The sequence below is a fragment of the Oncorhynchus keta genome, chromosome 6 (assembly GCF_023373465.1).
Source record: "Oncorhynchus keta strain PuntledgeMale-10-30-2019 chromosome 6, Oket_V2, whole genome shotgun sequence".
Lineage (NCBI taxonomy): Eukaryota > Metazoa > Chordata > Actinopteri > Salmoniformes > Salmonidae > Oncorhynchus > Oncorhynchus keta.
Window position 1 is genome coordinate 26,348,037 of NC_068426.1, and position 23,914 is coordinate 26,371,950.

Sequence of the window (23,914 nt, forward strand, 5' to 3'; positions counted from 1 at the left end):
TGCCAGCTTTGGTGTCTGACATGCTGGGGGGCCCTGTCTCACTTTGAACAGACCCTCTAAACTACCTCTCTCCCGCTACAGCCCCGATCACCCCCACCCTCTCTACTTCCACTAACACCCCCCCCACACAAAAAAAACATCCATTCACCCGTCTCATCACCTTTAGTGTGTAAAAGAACAGACTCTTTGTTATGTAGAAAAAAATATAATCTAAACTTTCTGTTAGAGAGACACAAACAAACACACACACACACACAAACTCTCTCACACACACACACACACACACACACACACACACACACACACACACACACACACACACACACACACACACACACACACACACACACACACACACACACACACACACACACACACACACACACACACACACACACACACTTTCAGGGCCGGCCTGCATGTTCCCCTTCAAGACTAGGGCCCGTATCCACAAAGCATCTCAGAAAAGGTCTTAAGAATCCTGTTAAAATCTGCTTTAAGACAAAAAAATCTCCCAGCTCAGCCCAGTGATGTGAGTCAGTCAGTGGGGCGGCTGTGGCTAGGGCATGGAGACAGCCAGACTGTGGCTGTCTCTAACTTCTAATAGATTTGCAAAGGGTTCTGGGATTGTCTTTGACCAATCTGATCTGGTTCAAATCGTGTCAGGTTCTATTATCTATTATTTGAAACACAACCACCAAACTACACCAGCACATTTTACTGGGAAAACTCAGCATCTGACTTGGAATAAACTATGGAAAAGAAACATTGAATCTTAAAGTAAAACGTCTTACAGGTTTTTTTTACAATTGCGAGGACCCATTTCTCAATTAATAAGGCCACTTTTTCAAAACTCTTCACACAGTTCTCCTAACCAACTTTCAACTTGCCACAGCAGTTAATTTCACATCCAAAATGCACTAAAACTACCAAAACACATACATGTCTCAAATCAACTCATTCTTCTAGAACACTAGCAAAGGTTGTCACCCAACAAGCACACTTTGTCACTCATAAAACAATGACCTAAAAAACATTAATACCAACAGGTAGCATTGCACAATGTTTTCTTTTGTAAAATGTCTTCACAAAACAAGAATGACACCTCTACTGTTTAGAATACGCTGCAGTTTACGTTACAGGAATGAATCAGACAAGATGCAATATGCTTCAATATGTTTTATGCCGTTGTTTCTGATGAGCATAGAAGCGATTGCCGTTTCCTGCACAGCAGTGAAAATCCTACCTCTCCTCTCCCGCCTGTGGGAGGTCACCGTCGGGTCCTACGCAGAAATACAAAAACAACTACACACAAGTGGGTTCTGGAGGCTTTGCTCAATTGACTTCTGTAATGTGCAGTTCAGTCAGATGCCCTTGCAGAATGCACATCTCACCTGTTGTTTTGCCGGAAATATCTCAGAATAGATGCCACTGTTGAGCGTTGCGGATTTGGTTGCACTCTCAGACCAGCCTCTCTCATTGATAGACCATGATTTATTACATGATCAATTATAGTAGCCCTAATCTCATCTGAGACTACAGCTTTTGATCTTTCTCTCAGTCTTCTTCGCATATCTACTCCTCTCCCTCTCCCTCTCCCTCTCCCTCTCTTCTTCCTCTCCCTCTCCCTCTCCCTCTCCCTCTCTTCTTCCTCTGTCAGCCACTTCTCTATCTCTGGCTGGGTCCATGTTTACATTACAGTACAGCATTATTCCTAAGATGTCCCCTTTTGTATAGATGGTAATGATATTGAAAGACTAACACCTGGGTAGGTGTTCAGCTACAATGGGAATCAGCTGTGGTTGGTCTCATTGTTTTGATAGTATTTCATTCTTTAGATTTGTATTATATTTCAGTATGGTATTACTGTAGAAATGTAGCAAATTGCTGTCTTATTCAATGTTGTGTTATGTCAGGTTTTGAACTTAAGTTGAACAGTTTTGAAAAGAGTATGTAAACATGTGCAGATTGGCCTGTAGGTACATAGAGTTTTGCTGGTGGTTGTGTCTGAGTTAGAAAAGAATTCATGAAATTTGAAAGATGTTGTCATTGAACGCATTTTGTGCCAAAGCAATGAAAAATGATCCACGGTTTGGCCCTCATAGACTGCTGTTGTGCTCACTGTGTGAAGAGTTTTGAAAAAGTGACCTAAGTTATGAGAAATAAGTCCTAGCGATTGTAAAAAAAAAAAAAAAAAAAAAAAAATTTAAATGTAAAGTAAAACTTAAAGTATCTCACTGAAATAATTCTATTCGTGGTTTTGTAAAAAGCTACCGATAATCACACGTGAGTTGTGGATAAATGGAGACGCCTCACTGTGGGGTGACGTGTGCTGGCGGTAAAGACAGGAGCAGCATTTCAGTGCTCTTCTATTGTCATTCCATCCAACACAATACAGCCAATGAAAATGAATTGAATAAGACATTCTATGAGAAACCTCCGTATGTGAGCTCCTTCCCCCAAAAACTGTGACAGAACCGGGACATAAGCAAATGAGGTACCTTCATTAAATCACTCTGGTATGAAATCTTTGCTATAAAATCTAAACTGAAAGGTGACACATAAAAACATCACGAACCAGCAGAGGCCAGTGTGTGTGTAAGCCCTTGTGTCTTTGTGCGCACAAGTGTTTGCATAACCAAAGCCTCACCTCATCATCCTTGTACCAGGACAGGGACTCAGCGGTCAGGACGAACCAGTACTCCTTGGCTCCTCCCTTCATGATGCCAATGTTGTTGATGGTCAGCCAGCCCTTCCTGATCACCTGAGAGAGAGAAACAGAGGGACAGAGTCAGAGAGGCAGGCATACACAAAGCAAGCCTTCTCTATCCCCTCTCGGTCTGTGTATGTATAGCATGTGTGTGGTATCCTATCTCACTACTGCCCTTAGTGGCCATAGAGAGTCACTGCAGGGGACACAACATGGGACAAATGGGACCGGATCTGTGGGCTTATCTACTACCATCTAAGCACAACTATCCTTGTGATTCTATCAGTGTCTCTCCCACACCATAAACATAGAATGCATATGCCTCTGTATTTACCTTAAACTGATCATTAACCGCTCCTCTCTCCGGCTGAATGGGGATGTGGAGAGAACATTACACAGCTGTGCCACGGACAGAGCACAGTGCACAGGGCATAGGCCATTCGTAATGCACAGGGGCAGGCAGCACACTGGCACACTGGCACACTAGAAGGTGGTACAGCGAGGGAAGGCAGGCAGCACACTGGCACACGAGAAGGTGGCACAGCGAGGGAAGGCAGGCAGGGACAAAGGAGGACAAAGGAGGACAAAGCTCTGTGGAGCTTTATAAACTGAGTAGTTTGAGCCCTGAATTCTGATTGGCTGAAAGGCATGGTATATCAGACAGTATACCACGGGTATGACAAAACATTTAGTTTTACTGCACTAATTATGTTGGTAACTAGTTTATAATAGAAATAAAGAACCTTGTGGGTTTGTGATATACGGCCAATACACCATGGCTTGGGCTGTGTCCAGGAACTCCGCGCTGCGTAGTGCACAGCCCTTAGCCATAGTATATTGCCCATATACCACCTCCTCGGGCCTTATTATTTAAGTAAGTCTGCTTTCGAACCAAAATACATGCAGCGCATATGTGGATGCAGGGTTGTTTCGTGGTTGTGGGGTGGAGAGAATGATCATTTGGTTATTAGCTGACGGATGCCTAGTCATCATGTGTCATGTCAAAACTTCTGTTTTCTCAAACCTTTCTGTTGGACAGAGATTATGTTAGTGCAACCAACTGCTTTCTTACCCCTTCCACCAAGGCATTGTTAGTCATTATATTGCCTCATATTGGGTGGTTTGAAAATCCACTAGATGGGGAGAGGGGGAGGTAAGAGGGATATACTAGGGGAGGCGGTTAGTCAAAGCGGCTGCTGAAAGGGGGGAGAGCAGATCTAGGTGGTAAGCGCAGCCAGCTAAACAGGAAACAGCGAGGGCCAATGTGTTTACACTGCCCCTAAGCCCTTTGACCCTCCTGCTTGGGCGGTCACTATGGCAACTGACAGGGTGTGCCTCTGGAGGTGATGTATTTATCTGTGCTGCACTGAGAGACGTTCCCCCTCCTTCACTAGATAGTTAGGCTCTATCAACACACACAGAGAGAGAGAGAGAGAGAGAGAGAGAGAGAGAGAGAGAGAGAGAGAGAGAGAGAGAGAGAGAGAGAGAGAGAGAGAGAGACAGAGAGAGAGAGAGAGAGAGAGAGAGAGAGAGAGGGAGAGAAATTTAATTGGGAGAGAGATGGAAAAAAGTGTAGAGTAGAGTAGAATAGAATAGTCTAGAGTAGAATGGAGTGGAATAGAGTAGAGTGGAATAGTGTAGAGTAGAGTATAATAGTGTAGAGTAGAATAGAGTAGAGTAGAAGAGAATAGAATGTAGCATAGTAGAGTAGAGAGAAGAGTAGAGCAGAGTAGAATAGTGTAGAGTAGAATAGAATAGAGTATAGCAGAGTAGAGAGTAGAGTAGAGTGGAATAGTGTAGAGTAAAGTAAAATAGTGTAGAGTAGAGTAGAATAGTGTAGAGTAGAAGGGTGTAGAGTAGAGTAGAATAGAGTAGAGAGTAGAGTGGAATAGTGTAGAGTAGAGTAGAGTAGAGTAGAGTAGAGTAGAGTAGAGTAGAGTAGTAGAGTAGAGTAGAGCAGAGTAGAGTAGAGTAGAGTAGAGTAGAGTATAGTAAAATAGTGTAGAGTAGAGTAGAATAGTGTAGAAGGGTGTAGAGTAGAGTAGATTAGAATAGAGTAGAGTATAGTGGAATAGTGTAGAGTATAATGGAGTAGAGTAGAGTAGAGTAGAGTAGAGTAGAGTAGAGTAGAGTAGAATAGTGTAGAGTAGAGTAGAATAGTGTAGAGTAGAGTAGAATAGTGTAGAGTAGAGTAGAATAGATTAGAGTAGAGTGGAATAGTGTAGAGTAGATTAGTGTAGCGTAGAATTGAGTGGATTAGAGTAGAGTTGTGTAGAGTAGAGTGGAGTGGAACAGTATAGAGTGGAGTAGAGTAGAGAGAAGAGTAGAGCAGAGTAGAATAGTGTAGAGTAGAATAGAATAGAGTATAGCAGAGTAGAGAGTAGAGTGGAATAGTGTAGAGTAAAGTAAAATAGTGTAGAGTAGAGTAGAATAGTGTAGAGTAGAAGGGTGTAGAGTAGAGTAGAGGAGAATAGTGTAGAGTAGTGTGGAGTGGAGTGGAGTAGAATAGTGTAGGGTAGAGTAGAGTAGAATAGTGTAGAGTAGAGTAGAATAGTGTAGAGTAGAGTAGAATAGATTAGAGTATAGTAAAATAGTGTAGAGTAGAGTAGAATAGTGTAGAGTAGAAGGGTGTAGAGTAGAGTAGAGTAGAATAGAGTAGAGTATAGTGGAATAGTGTAGAGTAGAATGGAGTAGAGTAGAGTAGAGTAGAGTAGAGTAGAGTAGAGTAGAGTAGAATAGTGTAGAGTAGAGTAGAATAGTGTAGAGTAGAGTAGAATAGTGTAGAGTAGAATAGATTAGAGTAGAGTGGAATAGTGTAGAGTAGATTAGTGTAGCGTAGAATTGAGTGGAATAGAGTAGAGTTGTGTAGAGTAGAGTGGAGTGGAACAGTATAGAGTGGAGTAGAGTAGAGAGAAGAGTAGAGCAGAGTAGAATAGTGTAGAGTAGAATAGAATAGAGTATAGCAGAGTAGAGAGTAGAGTGGAATAGTGTAGAGTAAAGTAAAATAGTGTAGAGTAGAGTAGAATAGTGTAGAGTAGAAGGGTGTAGAGTAGAGTAGAGGAGAATAGTGTAGAGTAGAGTGGAGTGGAGTGGAGTAGAATAGTGTAGGGTAGAGTAGAGTAGAATAGTGTAGAGTAGAGTAGAATAGTGTAGAGTAGAGTAGAATAGATTAGAGTATAGTAAAATAGTGTAGAGTAGAGTAGAATAGTGTAGAGTAGAAGGGTGTAGAGTAGAGTAGATTAGAATAGAGTAGAGTATAGTGGAATAGTGTAGAGTATAATGGAGTAGAGTATAGAGTAGAGAGTAGAGTGGAATAGTGTAGAGTAAAGTAAAATAGTGTAGAGTAGAGTAGAATAGTGTAGAGTAGAGTAGAGTAGAGTAGAGTAGAGTAGAGTAGAGTAGAGTAGAGTAGAGTAGAATGTGTAGAGTAGAGTAGAATAGTGTAGAGTAGAGTAGAATAGTGTAGAGTAGAGTAGAATAGTGTAGAGTAGAATAGATTAGAGTAGAGTGGAATAGTGTAGAGTAGATTAGTGTAGCGTAGAATTGAGTGGAATAGAGTAGAGTTGTGTAGAGTAGAGTGGAGTGGAACAGTATAGAGTGGAGCAGATTCGAATAGCATAGAGTAGAATAATGTAGACCATAGTGGAATAGTGCAGAGCAGAGTAGAATAGAGTAGTGTAGATTATAGTAGAGTAGTGTAGAATAGTGTAGAATAGTGTAGTGTAGAGTAGAGTAGAGTAGTGTAGAGTTTAGTAGAATTGTGTAGAGTAGAATAGTGTAGAGTAGAGTAGAGTAGAGTAGAGTAGAGTAGAGTAGAGTAGAGTAGAATAGAGTAGAGTAGAATATTGTAGAACAGAGTAGTGTAGAGTAGAATAGAGTAGAAGAGTGTAGAATAGAGTAGAGTAGAATAGTGTAGAGTATAGTAGAGTAGAATAGAGTAGAATAGTGTAGAGTAGAGTAGAATTGTGCAGAGTAGAGTAGAGTAGAGTAGAGTAGAGTAGAGCAGAGTAGAATAGTGTAGAGTAGAATAGAATAGAATAGAGTAGAGCAGAGTAGAGAGTAGAGTGGAATAGTGTAGAGTAAAGTAAAATAGTGTAGAGTAGAGTAGAATAGTGTAGAGTAGAAGGGTGTAGAGTAGAGTAGAGGAGAATAGTGTAGAGTAGAGTGGAGGAGTGGAGTAGAATAGTGTAGTGTAGAGTAGAGTAGAATAGTGTAGAGTAGAGTAGAATAGTGTAGAGTAGAGTAGAATAGTGTAGAGTAGAGTAGAATAGTGTAGAGTAGAATAGTAGAACAGAGTAGTGTAGAAGTAGAATAGAGTAGAAGAGTGTAGAATAGAGTAGAGTAGAATAGTGTAGAGTAATAGTAGTAGAGTAGAATAGAGTAGAATAGTGTAGAGTAGAGTAGAATTGTGCAGAGTAGAGTAGAGTAGAGTAGAGTAGAGTAGAATAGTGTAGAGTAGAGTAAAATAGTGTAGAGTATAATAGTGTAGAGTAGAGTAGAATAGTGTAGAGTAGAGTAGAATAGAATAGAGTAGGATACTGTAGAGTAGAATAGTGTAGAGTAGAATAGAGTAGAGTAGAATGGTGTCGAATAGAGTAGTGTAGAGTAGAGTAGAATAGAATAGTGTAGAACAGAGTAGTGTAGAGTAGAATAGAGTAGAGTAGAATAGTGTAGAGTATAGTAGAGTAGAATAGAGTAGAATAGTGTAGAGTAGAGTAGAATTGTGTAGAATAGATTAGTGTAGCGTAGAATTGAGTGGAATAGAGTAGAGTTGTGTAGAGTAGAGTGGAGTGGAACAGTATAGAGTGGAGCAGATTCGAATAGCATAGAGTAGAATAATGTAGACCATAGTGGAATAGTGCAGAGCAGAGTAGAATAGAGTAGTGTAGATTATAGTAGAGTAGTGTAGAATAGTGTAGAATAGTGTAGTGTAGAGTAGAGTAGAGTAGTGTAGAGTTTAGTAGAATTGTGTAGAGTAGAATAGTGTAGAGTAGAGTAGAGTAGAGTAGAGTAGAGTAGAGTAGAGTAGAGTCGAGTCGAGTCGAGTCGAGTAGAATAGTGTAGAGTAGAGTAGAGTAGAATAGTGTAGAGTAGAATAGTGTAGAGTAGAGTAGAATAGAGTAGAGTAGAATAGAGTAGAGTAGAATAGTGTAGAGTAGAATAGAGTAGAGTAGAGTAGAATAGAGTAGAGTAGAATATTGTAGAACAGAGTAGTGTAGAGTAGAATAGAGTAGAATAGTGTAGAATAGAGTAGAGTAGAATAGTGTAGAGTATAGTAGAGTAGAATAGAGTAGAATAGTGTAGAGTAGAGTAGAATTGTGCAGAGTAGAGTAGAGTAGAGTAGAGTAGAATAGTGTAGAGTAGAGTAAAATAGTGTAGAGTAGAATAGTGTAGAGTAGAGTAGAATAGTGTAGAGTAGAATAGTGTAGAATAGTGTAGAGTAGAGTAGAATAGAATAGAGTAGGATACTGTAGAGTAGAATAGTGTAGAGTAGAATAGAGTAGAGTAGAATGGTGTCGAATAGAGTAGTGTAGAGTAGAGTAGAATACTGTAGAAGAGTGTAAATAAAGAGTGAGAGAGAGACGGGGGGGTTAAAGAGAGAATAAGAAGGAACTAGAAAGTGTATAGTGATGTTTCCTCTTTATAAATGGCTTTGTATAACTGGTCTTAAAGTTGATATCTGTGATAGGTGAAACAGCACCACTGGCCTCCCCTTCCGCATCTGTTATTGTTTTAGTTTAGAGGAAATGAGCATCGAGCATCATGGTCAGAGAAAATCATAGTACATGCTGTTCTATTCTATCACCCGTGCAATGATGTGTTATGATGTCCGAGGGGAAAAAAAACATTGTTCATTGTTGTAATATTGCAAACGGACAGTTCCACTGATAAAGATGAGAAACCAATGGCCTGCTCCCACATTAAAGCTACAGTCTTCATCTCTCTGGGATCTGTTGTTATTGGAGGACACATGGCTGCCTTCTTTATCTGGTTCAAGCTACGGCGAGGGGTTGACTGGCTACCCAAACTCCTTTCTCCGGCCAAACACTACGCCACGCCCACGGACCTTAGGTTCTTCTCCACAACGAGTCTGGATCTGAGTACGGTCCCAAAGATTTCTAGAACGCAAACACCATTCTGATTGGTCCCAGAAACCAATGGGTTGGGCCAGAGCCAGAACACATCTCTAACCTATTGGTTAGAGATGATGCAATCGCTGATGGCTTTGTTTTGTACCACATCCCTCATTTTACGTAAATGGATGTCAACGATGGCAGTCTCAAACTGAAGTACGTAACGTTAGGGAACATAGAGAAGCAGTAGAACTCAGTTTGAGTCGTCAGGCGTCGAGGGAGCGTCAAGCGATCACACGGCCAAGGAAAAGGAGGCTCAACTGTTTCGGCAACAAGCTTTGATATGTGACGTCTCCAAATGGTGTTGTTTCTATGGGAGAGGGAGACGTCTACACATAAACAGAAGGTGTGCATTATGCAACGGGAAGAGGCCTATCTGGTCTCAGCCCCTCTGTGTTCTGTCTATGTCTGGAGGGGGGGGGGTGTACTGTGAGGTGTGCATTATGCAACGGGAAGAGGCCTATCTGGTCTCAGCCCCTCTGTGTTCTGTCTATGTCTGGAGGGGGTGGGGGGTGTACTGTGAGGTGTGCATTATGCAACGGGAAGAGGCCTATCTGGTCTCAGCCCCTCTGTGTTCTGTCTATGTCTGGAGGGGGGGGGGGTGTACTGTGAGGTGTGCTATCTTTCCTCTCATGCTGGTTTCTAATGGGAGATGAGCAGCACTAGCTGGGTACTTTTCTATTGTTTTGGATGGGAGCACTGCCTGGAGGAGGGAGGGAGCTCCCTAAAGAAGCCCCAGAGAGCTCCCTAGCCACCTGTCCATCTACAGTAATGAGAAGCTCTTACCACACACACACACACACACACACACACACACACACACACACACACACACACACACACACACACACACACACACACACACACACACACACACACACACACACACACACACACACACACACACACACACACACTCTAACAAACACAGAACCACACACACATTCTAACGCACACACATACTAACACACTCCCAAAGAAACACGCATACGCAAGTACGCACGCGCACTAACACACACCTTCTAACGCACACACATATACAATAACACACTCCCAAAGAAACACACGCATATGCAAGCACGCACACGCACTACACACACACACACACACACACACACACACACACACACACACACACACACACACACACACACACACACACACACACACACACACACACACACACACACACACACACACACACACACACACACACACACACACACACACACACACACACACACACACTCTCTACTCACCATGATTTCATCCTGCTAAAGCAGAACAGTTGTAGTGATAGAGGTGAAGAGAAAAAGACAACAGAAAGAGAAGTCCCTCAGAAGAAACAGAGATAGAGTGGGAACACAACTAACACACTGCACTACTAAAGAATAACAAAGGAACAATATAATTTATTCGAGAACAAATGGAGAAGTAATACAAACTCACTCAAAACTGCACTCACTTGGAGCCATAATCTGGTTTGGGAATAGCTCGACATAGACTTTAGGACTAGGGTTGCAAAATTCTTGGAACTTTCAATAGAGTCTCTGGTTTTCCCAAAATCCAAGTTGGAGAATCCCTGATTTCCTGCTTATTTCTTCATGATTCCAGGAATCCTTCAACCAGGATTTTTGGAAGTTTAAACGTTATTGAAAGTTATCCAGAATGTTGCAACTCCACCTAGAACCTTGCATCTTGGGCCATTACAATGCTTTCTGAAAAGCCCATCAGGACAAACATCATAGTGAATGTACTGTAGGACTATCTGTAGGTGCTGTCCTGTGCCTATAGTACCTTGTTGCCAGGTTGCTTCTTCTGGGCCACCTGGCTGCTCCTCTGCTGAGCACTACAGGGGTAAACGTAATCATAGGTTAGATTGGTACACACACCTAAACACAGGAATCATTAGTACGTCAGGGTAGGTCAGAGGTCACAGACTGTACTGTGTCTGTACTGGGTTATCTGTTCTAATCGACTGTATCAGGAAAGCGGTCAAGAGGGCGACACTCACTTGGCAAAGCCAATGAAGTCCTCATGGTTGGTGTTCATGTAGGCCAGCTCAATGTCAATCAGCAGCATCACCTAGATGGAGGGACACACATCAGGAGTTATTAGAGTTAGGATTAGACATAACAGTTTGAATTGGGAAGATAGTCACTGGTGTAGTGGAAACCCCCCGCAGGCTCCTGGGGCCCCACCCGCCCGTCATCTCACACCCGTCTCTAAATTGGATTACTTTTTTAAACAAATCATTTTGACAGCAACCCTTCTTTTTAATTTCCACGTGTTGTAAGTGAAGTGTTGTCCATTCTACCTGGTAGTAGTCGCTTTTTTAGGGCGGGGCCCAAACTCCAAACCTTGCAGTGGTCCAGAGAAACTGCGCTACGCCAGTGTAAATAGTGTGTGTGTGTGTGTGTGTGTGTGTGTGTGTGTGTGTGTGTGTGTGTGTGTGTGTGTGTGTGTGTGTGTGTGTGTGTGTGTGTGTGTGTGTGTGTGTGTGTGTGTGTGTGTGTGTGTGTGAGTGTCACCTGGTCCTTGGTGCGACTCTCACGGTCTCGGATATGCTGGGTGACAATCTTGTCCATCTCCTCCCTCAGCATGGGGTACTGAGCCAGCTGTGGGTACAGGACAGCACAGGGCACACCGTGTGGGTAGGGAGGCACAGTTCAGACACGGACCAGACACAAAGCACAGCCAACACAGCCAATACAGCCAAACACACACACTCAAGCACCAACAGCACAAAAGCATACAGTGCACGCACAACAAGAACACAGCACAGACTCTGCCCTAGTCACAACAATGTAAGTTCATCAGTGTTAATATTGGCTTTTCTTAGTGTGTCTATCTTTCCACACGGGGTTAATCAAATTACAAGTCAATGAATAGTGCAGAGTCTGTATTACTGCCATAAAACACTAAACAGTCTTCTCCCCAACAAATAGTATTTTGCCCAACAAATAGTCTTCTGCCCAACAAATAGTCTTCTGCCCAACAAACAGTCTTCTGCCCAACAAACAGTCTTCTGCTCAACAAATAGTATTCTGCCCAACAAATAGTCTTCTGCCCAACAAACAGTCTTCTGCTCAACAAATAGTATTCTGCCCAACAAACAGTCTTCTCCCCAACAAATAGTCTTCTCCCCAACAAATAGTCTTCTGCCCAAACAAATAGTCTTCTGCCCAACAAACAGTCTTCTGCCCAACAAACAGTCTTCTGCCCAACAAACAGTCTTCTGCCCAACAAATAGTCTTCTCCCCAACAAATAGTCTTCTGCCCAACAAATAGTCTTCTGCCCAACAAACAGTCTTCTGCTCAACAAATAGTATTCTGCCCAACAAACAGTCTTCTGCTCAACAAATAGTCTTCTGCTCAACAAATAGTCTTCTCCCCAAAAAACAGTCTTCTCCCCAACAAACAGTCTTCTGCCCAACAAACAGTCTTCTGCCCAACAAACAGTCTTCTCCCCAACAAACAGTCTTCTGCCCAACAAACAGTCTTCTGCCCAACAAACAGTCGCCTCCCGAACAAATAGTCTTCTCCCTGATAACACATTATTTTCCTGGCACACTACGGCCTTTTTCCATGTGTTCTTTGTAAACACACCAATACAGACATTGGTGTGCTTCCAATACAGTAGGCACACAACAGAATCACAGAGTCTGTTAGGAGGAAAGCCAACTGAATCACAGAGTCTGTTCGGAGGAAAGCCAACTGAATCACAGAGTCTGTTAGGAGGAAAGCCAACTGAATCACAGAGTCTGGTGGGAGGAAAGCCAACTGAATCACAGAGTCTGTTAGGAGGAAAGCCAACTGAATCACAGAGTCTGGTGGGAGGAAAGCCAACTGAATCACAGAGTCTGGTGGGAGGAAAGCCAACTGAATCACAGAGTCTGGTGGGAGGGAGGAAAGCCAACTGAATCACAGAGTCTGGTGGGAGGAAAGCCAACTGAATCACAGAGTCTGGTGGGAGGGAGGAAAGCCAACTGAATCACAGAGTCTGGTGGGAGGAAAGCCAACTGAATCACAGAGTCTGGTGGGAGGAAAGCCAACTGAATCACAGAGTCTGGTGGAAGGGAGGAAAGCCAACTGAATCACAGAGTCTGTTAGGAGGAAAGCCAACTGAATCACAGAGTCTGGTGGGAGGAAAGCCAACTGAATCACAGAGTCTGTTAGGAGGAAAGCCAACTGAATCATAGAGTCTGTTAGGAGGAAAGCCAACTGAATCAAAGAGTCTGGTGGGAGGAAAGCCAACTGAATCACAGAGTCTGGTGGGAGGGAGGAAAGCCAACTGAATCACAGAGTCTGGTGGGAGGAAAGGCAACTGAATCACAGAGTCTGGTGGGAGGGAGGAAAGCCAACTGAATCACAGAGTCTGGTGGGAGGAAAGCCAACTGAATCACAGAGTCTGTTAGGAGGAAAGCCAACTGAATCACAGAGTCTGGTGGGAGGAAAGCCAACTGAATCACAGAGTCTGTTAGGAGGAAAGCCAACTGAATCACAGAGTCTGTTAGGAGGAAAGCCAACTGAATCACAGAGTCTGTTAGGAGGAAAGCCAACTGAATCACAGAGTCTGTTAGGAGGAAAGCCAACTGAATCACAGAGTCTGTTAGGAGGAAAGCCAACTGAATCACAGAGTCTGTTAGGAGGAAAGCCAACTGAATCACAGAGTCTGTTAGGAGGAAAGCCAACTGAATCACAGAGTCTGGTGGGAGGAAAGCCAACTGAATCACAGAGTCTGTTAGGAGGAAAGCCAACTGAATCACAGAGTCTGTTAGGAGGAAAGCCAACTGAATCACATAGTCTGTTAGGAGGAAAGCCAACTGAATCACATAGTCTGTTAGGAGGAAAGCCAACTGAATCACATAGTCTGTTAGGAGGAAAGCCAACTGAATCACATAGTCTGTTAGGAGGAAAGCCAACTGAATCACAGAGTCTGTTAGGAGGAAAGCCAACTGAATCACATAGTCTGTTAGGAGGAAAGCCAACTGAATCACAGAGTCTGTTAGGAGGAAAGCCAACTGAATCACATAGTCTGTTAGGAGGAAAGCCAACTGAATCACAGAGTCTGTTAGGAGGAAAGCCAACTGAATCACATAGTCTGTTAGGGAGGAAAGCCAACTGAATCAGAGTCAGAGTCTGTTAGGAGGAAAGCCAACTGAATCACAGAGTCTGGTGGGAGGGAGGAAAGCCAACTGAATCACAGAGTCTGTTAGGAGGAAAGCCAACTGAATCACAGAGTCTGTTAGGAGGAAAGCCAACTGAATCACATAGTCTGGTGGGAGGAAAGCCAACTGAATCACAGAGTCTGTTAGGAGGAAAGCCAACTGAATCACAGAGTCTGGTGGGAGAAAGCCAACTGAATCACAGAGTCTGTTAGGAGGAAAGCCAACTGAATCACATAGTCTGGTGGGAGGAAAGCCAACTGAATCACAGAGTCTGTTAGGAGGAAAGCCAACTGAATCACATAGTCTGTTAGGAGGAAAGCCAACTGAATCACAGAGTCTGTTAGGAGGAAAGCCAACTGAATCACATAGTCTGTTAGGAGGAAAGCCAACTGAATCACAGAGTCTGGTGGGAGGAAAGCCAACTGAATCACAGAGTCTGTTAGGAGGAAAGCCAACTGAATCACATAGTCTGTTAGGAGGAAAGCCAACTGAATCACAGAGTCTGGTGGGAGGGAGGAAAGCCAACTGAATCATAGAGTCTGGTGGGAGGGAGGAAAGCCAACTGAATCACAGAGTCTGTTAGGAGGAAAGCCAACTGAATCACATAGTCTGTTAGGAGGAAAGCCAACTGAATCACAGAGTCTGTTAGGAGGAAAGCCAACTGAATCACATAGTCTGTTAGGAGGAAAGCCAACTGAATCACAGAGTCTGTTAGAGGAAAGCCAACTGAATCACAGAGTCTGGTGGGAGGAAAGCCAACTGAATCACAGAGTCTGTTAGGAGGAAAGCCAACTGAATCACAGAGTCTGTTAGGAGGAAAGCCAACTGAATCACAGAGTCTGTTAGGAGGAAAGCCAACTGAATCACATAGTCTGTTAGGAGGAAAGCCAACTGAATCACAGAGTCTGTTAGAGGAAAGCCAACTGAATCACATAGTCTGTTAGGAGGAAAGCCAACTGAATCACAGAGTCTGTTAGGAGGAAAGCCAACTGAATCACATAGTCTGTTAGAGGAAAGCCAACTGAATCACAGAGTCTGTTAGGAGGAAAGCCAACTGAATCACAGAGTCTGGTGGGAGGGAGGAAAGCCAACTGAATCACAGAGTCTGTTAGGAGGAAAGCCAACTGGAGGACATAGTCTGTTAGGAGGAAAGCCAACTGAATCACATAGTCTGTTAGGAGGAAAGCCAACTGAATCACAGAGTCTGTTAGGAGGAAAGCCAACTGAATCACAGAGTCTGTTAGGAGGAAAGCCAACTGAATCACAGAGTCTGGTGGGAGGAAAGCCAACTGAATCACATAGTCTGTTAGGAGGAAAGCCAACTGAATCACAGAGTCTGTTAGGAGGAAAGCCAACTGAATCACATAGTCTGTTAGGAGGAAAGCCAACTGAATCACAGAGTCTGTTAGGAGGAAAGCCAACTGAATCACATAGTCTGTTAGGAGGAAAGCCAACTGAATCACAGAGTCTGTTAGGAGGAAAGCCAACTGAATCACAGAGTCTGGTGGGAGGGAGGAAAGCCAACTGAATCACAGAGTCTGTTAGGAGGAAAGCCAACTGAATCACATAGTCTGTTAGGAGGAAAGCCAACTGAATCACATAGTCTGTTAGGAGGAAAGCCAACTGAATCACAGAGTCTGTTAGGAGGAAAGCCAACTGAATCACAGAGTCTGTTAGAAAGGAAAGCCAACTGAATCACAGAGTCTGGTGGGAGGAAAGCCAACTGAATCACATAGTCTGTTAGGAGGAAAGCCAACTGAATCACAGAGTCTGTTAGGAGGAAAGCCAACTGAATCACAGAGTCTGTTAGGAGGAAAGCCAACTGAATCACAGAGTCTGTTAGGAGGAAAGCCAACTGAATCACAGAGTCTGGTGGGAGGAAAGCCAACTGAATCACAGAGTCTGTTAGGAGGAAAGCCAACTGAATCACAGAGTCTGTTAGGAGGAAAGCCAACTGAATCACAGAGTCTGTTAGGAGGAAAGCCAACTGAATCACAGAGTCTGTTAGGAGGAAAGCCAACTGAATCATAGAGTCTGGTGGGAGGAAAGCCAACTGAATCATAGAGTCTGGTGGGAGGGAGGAAAGCCAACTGAATCACAGAGTCTGTTAGGAGGAAAGCCAACTGAATCACAGAGTCTGTTCTGAGGAAAGCCAACTGAATCATAGAGTCTGGTGGGAGGGAGGAAAGCCAACTGAATCACAGAGTCTGTTAGGAGGAAAGCTCAACTGAATCACAGAGTCTGTTAGGAGGAAAGCCAACTGAATCACAGAGTCTGTTAGAGGAAAGCCAACTGAATCAAGAGTCTGTTAGGAGGAAAGCCAACTGAATCACAGAGTCTGTTAGGAGGAAATTGCCATTACTGAATCACAGAGTCTTTTGGAGGAAAGCCAACTGAATCATAGAGTCTGTGGGAGGAAAGCCAACTGAATCACAGAGTCTGTTAGGAGGAAAGCCAACTGAATCATAGAGTCTGGTGGGAGGGAGGAAAGCCAACTGAATCACAGAGTCTGTTAGGAGGAAAGCCAACTGAATCACAGAGTCTGGTGGGAGGAAAGCCAACTGAATCACAGAGTCTGTTAGGAGGAAAGCCAACTGAATCATAGAGTCTGGTGGGAGGGAGGAAAGCCAACTGAATCACAGAGTCTGGTGGGAGGGAGGAAAGCCAACTGGGCACAGAGTCTGGTGGGAGGGAGGAAAGCCAACTGAATCACAGAGTCTGTTAGGAGGAAAGCCAACTGAATCATAGAGTCTGGTGGGAGGGAGGAAAGCCAACTGAATCACAGAGTCTGGTGGGAGGGAGGAAAGCCAACTGAATCACAGAGTCTGGTGGGAGGGAGGAAAGCCAACTGAATCACAGAGTCTGTTAGGAGGAAAGCCAACTGAATCACAGAGTCTGGTGGGAGGAAAGCCAACTGAATCACAGAGTCTGGTGGGAGGAAAGCCAACTGAATCACAGAGTCTGTTAGCGAGGAAAGCCAACTGAATCACAGAGTCTGGTGGGAGGGAGGAAAGCCAACTGAATCACAGAGTCTGGTGGGAGGAAAGCCAACTGAATCACAGAGTCTGGTGGGAGGAAAGCCAACTGAATCACAGAGTCTGGTGGGAGGAAAGCCAACTGAATCACAGAGTCTGTTAGGAGGAAAGCCAACTGAATCACAGAGTCTGGTGGGAGGGAGGAAAGCCAACTGAATCATAGAGTCTGGTGGGAGGAAAGCCAACTGAATCACAGAGTCTGTTAGGAGGAAAGCCAACTGAAATCACAGAGTCTGGTGGGAGGGAGGAAAGCCAACTGAATCATAGAGTCTGGTGGGAGGAAAGCCAACTGAATCATAGAGTCTGTTAGGAGGAAAGCCAACTGAAATCACAGAGTCTGGTGGGAGGAAAGCCAACTGAATCACAGAGTCTGGTGGGAGGGAAAAGCCAACTGAATCACAGAGTCTGGTGGAGGAAAGCCAACTGAAATCACAGAGTCTGGTGGGAGGAAAGCCAACTGAATCACAGAGTCTGGTGGGAGGAAAGCCAACTGAATCACAGAGTCTGGTGGGAGGAAAGCCAACTGAATCACAGAGTCTGGTGGGAGGGAGGAAAGCCAACTGAATCACAGAGTCTGTTAGGAGGAAAGCAACTGAATCACAGAGTCTGGTGGGAGGGAGGAAAGCCAACTGAATCACAGTCTGGTGGGAGGAAAGCCAACTGAATCACAGAGTCTGTTAGGAGGAAAGCCAACTGAATCATAGAGTCTGTTAGGAGGAAAGCCAACTGAATCATAGAGTCTGGTGGGAGGAAAGCCAACTGAATCACAGAGTCTGTTAGGAGGAAAGCCAACTGAATCACAGAGTCTGGTGGGAGGGAGGAAAGCCAACTGAAATCACAGAGTCTGGTGGGAGGAAAGGCAACTGAATCACAGAGTCTGGTGGGAGGGAGGAAAGCCAACTGAAATCACAGAGTCTGGTGGGAGGAAAGGCAACTGAATCACAGAGTCTGGTGGGAGGGAGGAAAGCCAACTGAATCACAGAGTCTGGTGGGAGGAAAGCCAACTGAAATCACAGAGTCTGGTGGGAGGAAAGCCAACTGAATCACAGAGTCTGGTGGGAGGAAAGCCAACTGAATCACAGAGTCTGGTGGGAGGAAAGCCAACTGAATCACAGAGTCTGGTGGGAGGGAGGAAAGCCAACTGAATCACAGAGTCTGTTAGGAGGAAAGCCAACTGAATCACAGAGTCTGGTGGGAGGGAGGAAAGCCAACTGAATCACAGAGTCTGGTGGGAGGAAAAGCCAACTGAATCACAGAGTCTGGTGGGAGGAGAGAAAGCCAACTGAATCACAGAGTCTGGTGGGAGGAAAGCCAACTGAATCACAGAGTCTGGTGGGGGAGGAAAGCCAACTGAATCACAGAGTCTGTTGGGAGGAGGAAAGCCAACTGAATCACAGAGTCTGGTGGGAGGGAGGAAAGCCAACTGAATCACAGAGTCTGGTGGGAGGGAGGAAAGCCAACTGAATCACAGAGTCTGGTGGGAGGAAAGCCAACTGAATCACAGAGTCTGTTAGGAGGAAAGACAACTGAATCACAGAGTCTGGTGGGAGGAAAGCCAACTGAATCACAGAGTCTGTTAGGAGGAAAGCCAACTGAATCATAGAGTCTGGTGGGAGGAAAGCCAACTGAATCACAGAGTCTGGTGGGAGGAAAGCCAACTGAATCACAGAGTCTGGTGAGGAGGAAAGCCAACTGAATCACAGAGTCTGTTAGGAGGAAAGCCAACTGAAATCACAGAGTCTGGTGGGAGGAAAGGCAACTGAATCACAGAGTCTGGTGGGAGGGAGGAAAGCCAACTGAAATCACAGAGTCTGGTGGGAGGAAAGGCAACTGAATCACAGAGTCTGGTGGGAGGGAGGAAAGCCAACTGAAATCACAGTCAAATAAAATAAGCTGACGTCTGGCAAGTTACAATGCATCCTTTGCGTTGGCTGTTCAAGGTCACAGGATCACATTGGAATCAATGAGATCCTTGTCTTCTATCGTTGGATTTATCACTTCCTGGCCTGGGCCTAAATACACAGTAGGCAACATTGAGCTCTTTAAGGCTTATTCATATGTGTAGACAGATAGCCATGTCATTGACGCCTATTATGTAACAGTATTAGATCTTCCTTCTATACTGTCATCTAAACACAAGTCCTGGTGATTTATAGTACACTGGTTCTTTGGCTTTGATGACACATTGCAGGGCTATTTCACATACTGTGCTATAATGTCATGTCGGGCTATTACTAATACAGATGTAGGGTCTTAATTTGATCACCTTGTTGCAGTCGAACTTTCTTGCAATGCAGGTAATGTTCAACTTGTACTGTAGTTCAGGTTTAAAAAATTCAGAGCTGATTTTTCCCACAAATGTATCAACCCCTAAAAAAATGTCAATTTAGTATAAAACTCACATTTCCTGTTGCTGTAGGATTATTTGGCTCAAATTAAGATCCTACATCTGTACTACTACCTTATGGCCAGGTGACTTACTAGAGCAGACATTAAATTGACCAATCAAAATAAGACTGATATTAGTGGCTTCATAAAATTGAAGACCAATGAACCAATGTGTCGTTGTAAAGAAGCATTGCAACTTTCACATCCACAACATAGTTCCAGCACAGCCAGTTAGGAATGTTCTGTTTGACAGAGATGCATCGTAAAAAGTACTTTGATATACAATAACTCATACAAACAGGGTATGGGCAGCATGCAGGAAGTTTGTTACACACAAGCACACACACACAATGCATGGGGAGCAGGGGGAGGATGAGGAGAGAGAGTGGAAGAGGGCAGAAAGACCTCTTGTGGATTTTCTGTTTTATGGTCTTGAAAAAAATCCACAAGAGGTCTCTTTTACATTTTTTCAAAAATGGGCTTGAAGAATAAACAAGTCAGTGAGAGGTGAGACACAACAAGATGTAGAAGACAATAAAGAGAGAGAGAGAGAGAGAGAGAGAGAGAGAGAGAGAGAGAGAGAGAGAGAGAGAGAGAGAGTGGGAGACAGAAAGAAACAGAGAGAGATAGATGTTGTGGGTAGATCTGTTAGTTGAGATGCTAAGACACAACTGCTCCACCTGCAACAGCACTAGTTACTATGAAAGTGAGTAGAATCGACTAGAGGAACTCAAATCAGATGACAGAATCTGAGACTGAGAGGAAGTCACAAAGATACAGTATTACTCACTGAGGAGAAAACACACAAATGCTGGTTACGATGGGAACTTGGGACAATTAGTTAAATTGTCTACTTTGGCCAATCAAAAACAAAACAGAATAAAAACAAATGTTTGAATAGAAGTAGAATGACAAAAACCAACAAGGGAGTTAAATATTATGGTAAGACCAGAGTAAGGATAGATCGTCTCAGTCCTACCATATTCAGACGATCAAGGTGAACGCGATTCATATTGTTCACCAGCCTTGTACTGACTACATAGTATGTTCCCGAGTGCACACAGGACATAGATAGTGAAGTGTGACAGAAAGCTAACCGTGTCACACATCTCGAGAAGATGATGTTTAATCAATAGCAGTGTGCATAGTCAGGTGTCTCCTATTGAAAATAAACAACATACAGTACATTCAGAAAGTATCCACAACGCTTTTCCACGTTGGATTGAATTGTCATCACGTTGGATTGAATTGTCATCACGTTGGATTGAATTGTCATCACATTGGATTGAATTGTCATCTTTTGTCAACGGTCTGCACAACATACTCTGTAATGTCAAAGTGGAAGATTATTATTATTATTTTAGTGTGCAGTAGTTCATGGAAAATAAAACACTAATATATCTTGATGAGATAAGTATTCAACCCTATGAGTCAATACATGTTAGAATAAGCTTGGCAGCGATTGCAGCTGTCTTTCTGGGTAAATCTCGAAGAGCTTTCCACACCTGGATTGTACAACATTTGCCCATTACTCTTTAAAAAATTATTCAACTTCTGTCAAGTTGGTGGTTGATCATTGCTAGATGCCATTTTCAAGTCTTGCCATAGATTTTCAAGTTGATTTAAGTCTAAACTGTAACTAGGCCACTCAGGAACATTCAATGCCGTCTTGGTAAGCAACTCCAATGTATTGTCTTGTTTTTAGATAATTGTCCAGCTAAAAGGTGAATTTGTCTCCAAGTGTCCGTTGGAAAGCAGACTGAACCAAGTTTTCCTCCAGGATTTTGCCTGTGTTTAGTTCTACTCTGTTCATTTTCATCCTGCTCCCCAAAAAACTCCCTAGTCCTTGTCGATGACAAGCATACCCATAACATGATGCAACCACTACCGTGCTTGAGAATATGAAGAGTGGTACTCAGTGATGTGTTGTGTTGGATTTGCCCCAAAACATAGCGCTATATATTCAGGACAAAAAGTGCATTTCTTTGCCAGATTTTTTGCAGTATTACTTAAGTGCCTTATTTAAACAGGACGCATGTTTTGGAATATTTTGTATTCTGTACAGACTTATGTACAGGCTCAAAGGGATATTCAATGTTTTTATTTTTACCCATCTACCAATTGGTGCCCTGCTTTGCGATGCATTGGAAAACCTCCCTGGTCAATGTGGTTGAATCTGTGCGTGAAATTCATTGCTCGATTGAGGGACCTTACAGTATGTGTGGGGTACAGAGATGGAGTAGTCATTTAAAAATCATTTTAAATGCTGTTATTGCACACAAAGTGAGTCCATGCACATGTTTACTCCTGAACTTATTTACGCAAAGAGTTGAATATTTACTTTACTCAAGACATTTACATTTCAGCTTCTCATTTTGAATTCATTTGTAAACATTTGTAGGTCAGTGACACAACATATACGTTTCATCCATTTTAAACTCAGACTGTAACACAACAGAACGTGGAAAAGGTCAAGGGGTGTGAATACTTTCTGAGGGCAGTGTATCTGGCTTACCATGACACTACATGTTTGAATCCTTTCATGTGTTGAAAGGACTCCTCTTTTGACCGCAAGTGACCACCATCTGTCTTTTGCATTTGCCAAGCTTACAAAGTCAGTACACAGTAAATAAATGTCACTGTATATTGTCACTGATGGGTGAGTTGACTCTGCTTTGAAAAAAATGGTAGTCGGTCTTCTGAGTCAGACAGAGTATTCGTCATTTTTAGGATACCATCATTTTCTAAATGGAATGGCATGTTTGAAGAAAAACAAATATTTAAATATGCTATGTAGCTGGCTCAGAGTCAACACCGAGTCTTGTTCTTTGTTATTTGGAAAAAAATATGTAAGAGGGCCAGGCACATTTGCAGATAAACTTGCAGATAAACACTATCACACCACAATACAAAAACCATGGAGAGGAGGAGAAGAGAAAACTGTGGAATAAGGAGTATGAATGAAGAGACTGACTGACAAAGACAAACTATGAAATGATTTCTTAGCTGTGTGGCTTACTGTGCATTCTATAACGGGAACGTATACACTACCAGTCAAAAGTTTGGACACCTACCTACTCATTCAAGGGTTTTTCTTTATTTTGACTATTTTCTAGTAGTCTCATAGTCTCTATTTTTGGTTTGGTCAGGGCGTGAGTTGGGGTGGGCATTCTATGTTTTTGTTCTATGTTTTGTATTTCTGTGTTTGGCCTGGTATGGTTCCCAATCAGAGGCAGCTGTCTATCGTTGTCTCTGATTGAGAACCATACTTAGGTAGCCTGATCCCACCTGTGTTTGTGGGTAGTTGTTTCCTGTTTTGTGTTGTGTCACCTTGTAGGACTGTTTCGATTTACGTTGTTTCACGTTTGTTATTTTGTGTTCAGTTGTAATACATTTAACATGGACACGTACCACGCTGCATTTTGGTCCGATCTCTCATATTCCTCATCAGTCGAGGACGAGAATCGTTACAGAACTACCCACCAAAAAAGGACCAAGCAGCATTGTAACAAGGAGCAGAGGGTTCTGGACTCCTGGACTTGGGAGGAGATACTAGACCGTAAGGGACCCTGGAGTCAGGCTGGGGAATATCGCCGCCCCAAAGAAGAACTGGAGGCAGCGAAAGCTGAGCGGCGGCGATATGAGGTAAGGCAGCGCAATAGGCAAGAGCGGCACGGGGAGATTGGCGGAGTCAGGCGATAGACCTGAGCCAACTCCCCGTGCTTACCGGGAGAGGCGTAGTACTGGTCAGGCACTGTGTTATGCGGGAAAGCGCACGGTGTCGCCAGTGCGCGCTCATAGCCCGGAGCGCTGTAGGCCAGCCCCCCGCAAGTGCCATGCGAGAGTGGACATCCAGCCAGGGCGGATTGTGCCAGCTCAGCGTGTTTGGTCTCCGGTACGCCGTTTCGGCCCAGGGTATCCTGCGCCGGCTCTGCGTGCTGTGTCTCCGGGGCGCTGGGAGGGTGCAGTTCGCCCTATGCCTGCGCTCCACCCGTGCCGGGCGAATGTGGGCATTGAGCCGAAGGTAGAGGTGCGAGTGGTATGCACCAGATCTCCAGTGCTCCCCCACAGCCCGGTCCATCCGGTGCCTCCTCCACGCACCAGGCCTCATGTAGGTCTCCCCAGCCTGGTGGGTCCTGTGGCAGCTCCACGCACCAGGCTGTCTCTCTCTCTAGCATATAGCTACTACACTAACCACTATAGATCAATTATTTGAATGGATCATTTGCTTCCGATTTGTAGTCCAGCCATCGGTCTATCCCTACCTCTAAAAAGGACGCAACTCCGAACGTGGCTCGGTTCCTTGGTTACCTTGTCACTACACTTTTGTATGGTGGAAGTGAGTTCGCTCACTACCATATCTATACACTTCAGTGAGGGTTCCTTCAGCTTTTGGATCTGCTTTTTCACTATGGCCCGTCCTGTAGAGATTAGGTGGTGACGAGAGAGAGAGAGAGAGAGAGAGAGAGAGCGCGC

The 23,914-nt window shown here is 43.9% G+C and overlaps 1 protein-coding gene across 7 annotated transcripts in view; it reads right to left on the reverse strand.

Moving 5' to 3' along the window:
• LOC118384865 (dynamin-1-like) overlaps positions 1-23,914 on the reverse strand; it is a 124,913-nt gene that overhangs the window by 35,737 nt on the left and 65,262 nt on the right. For 4 of the 7 annotated variants that reach the window (XR_008139353.1, XM_052521189.1, XM_052521191.1 and 1 more), the window contains exons 11-15: positions 11,376-11,462; positions 10,859-10,929; positions 10,642-10,693; positions 10,104-10,118; positions 2,651-2,764 (exon numbers count right to left, since the gene is read on the reverse strand). Coding sequence is in view for 6 of the 7 variants with exons in the window: in XM_052521189.1 (XP_052377149.1) it covers positions 2,651-2,764; positions 10,104-10,118; positions 10,642-10,693; positions 10,859-10,929; positions 11,376-11,462 (339 nt within the window). In the remaining variant the exon portion in view is untranslated. The remainder of the gene's footprint in view (positions 1-2,650; positions 2,765-10,103; positions 10,119-10,641; positions 10,694-10,858; positions 10,930-11,375; positions 11,463-23,914) is intronic. The other 3 variants (XM_052521190.1, XM_052521194.1, XM_052521193.1) reach the window with 2 other exon arrangements.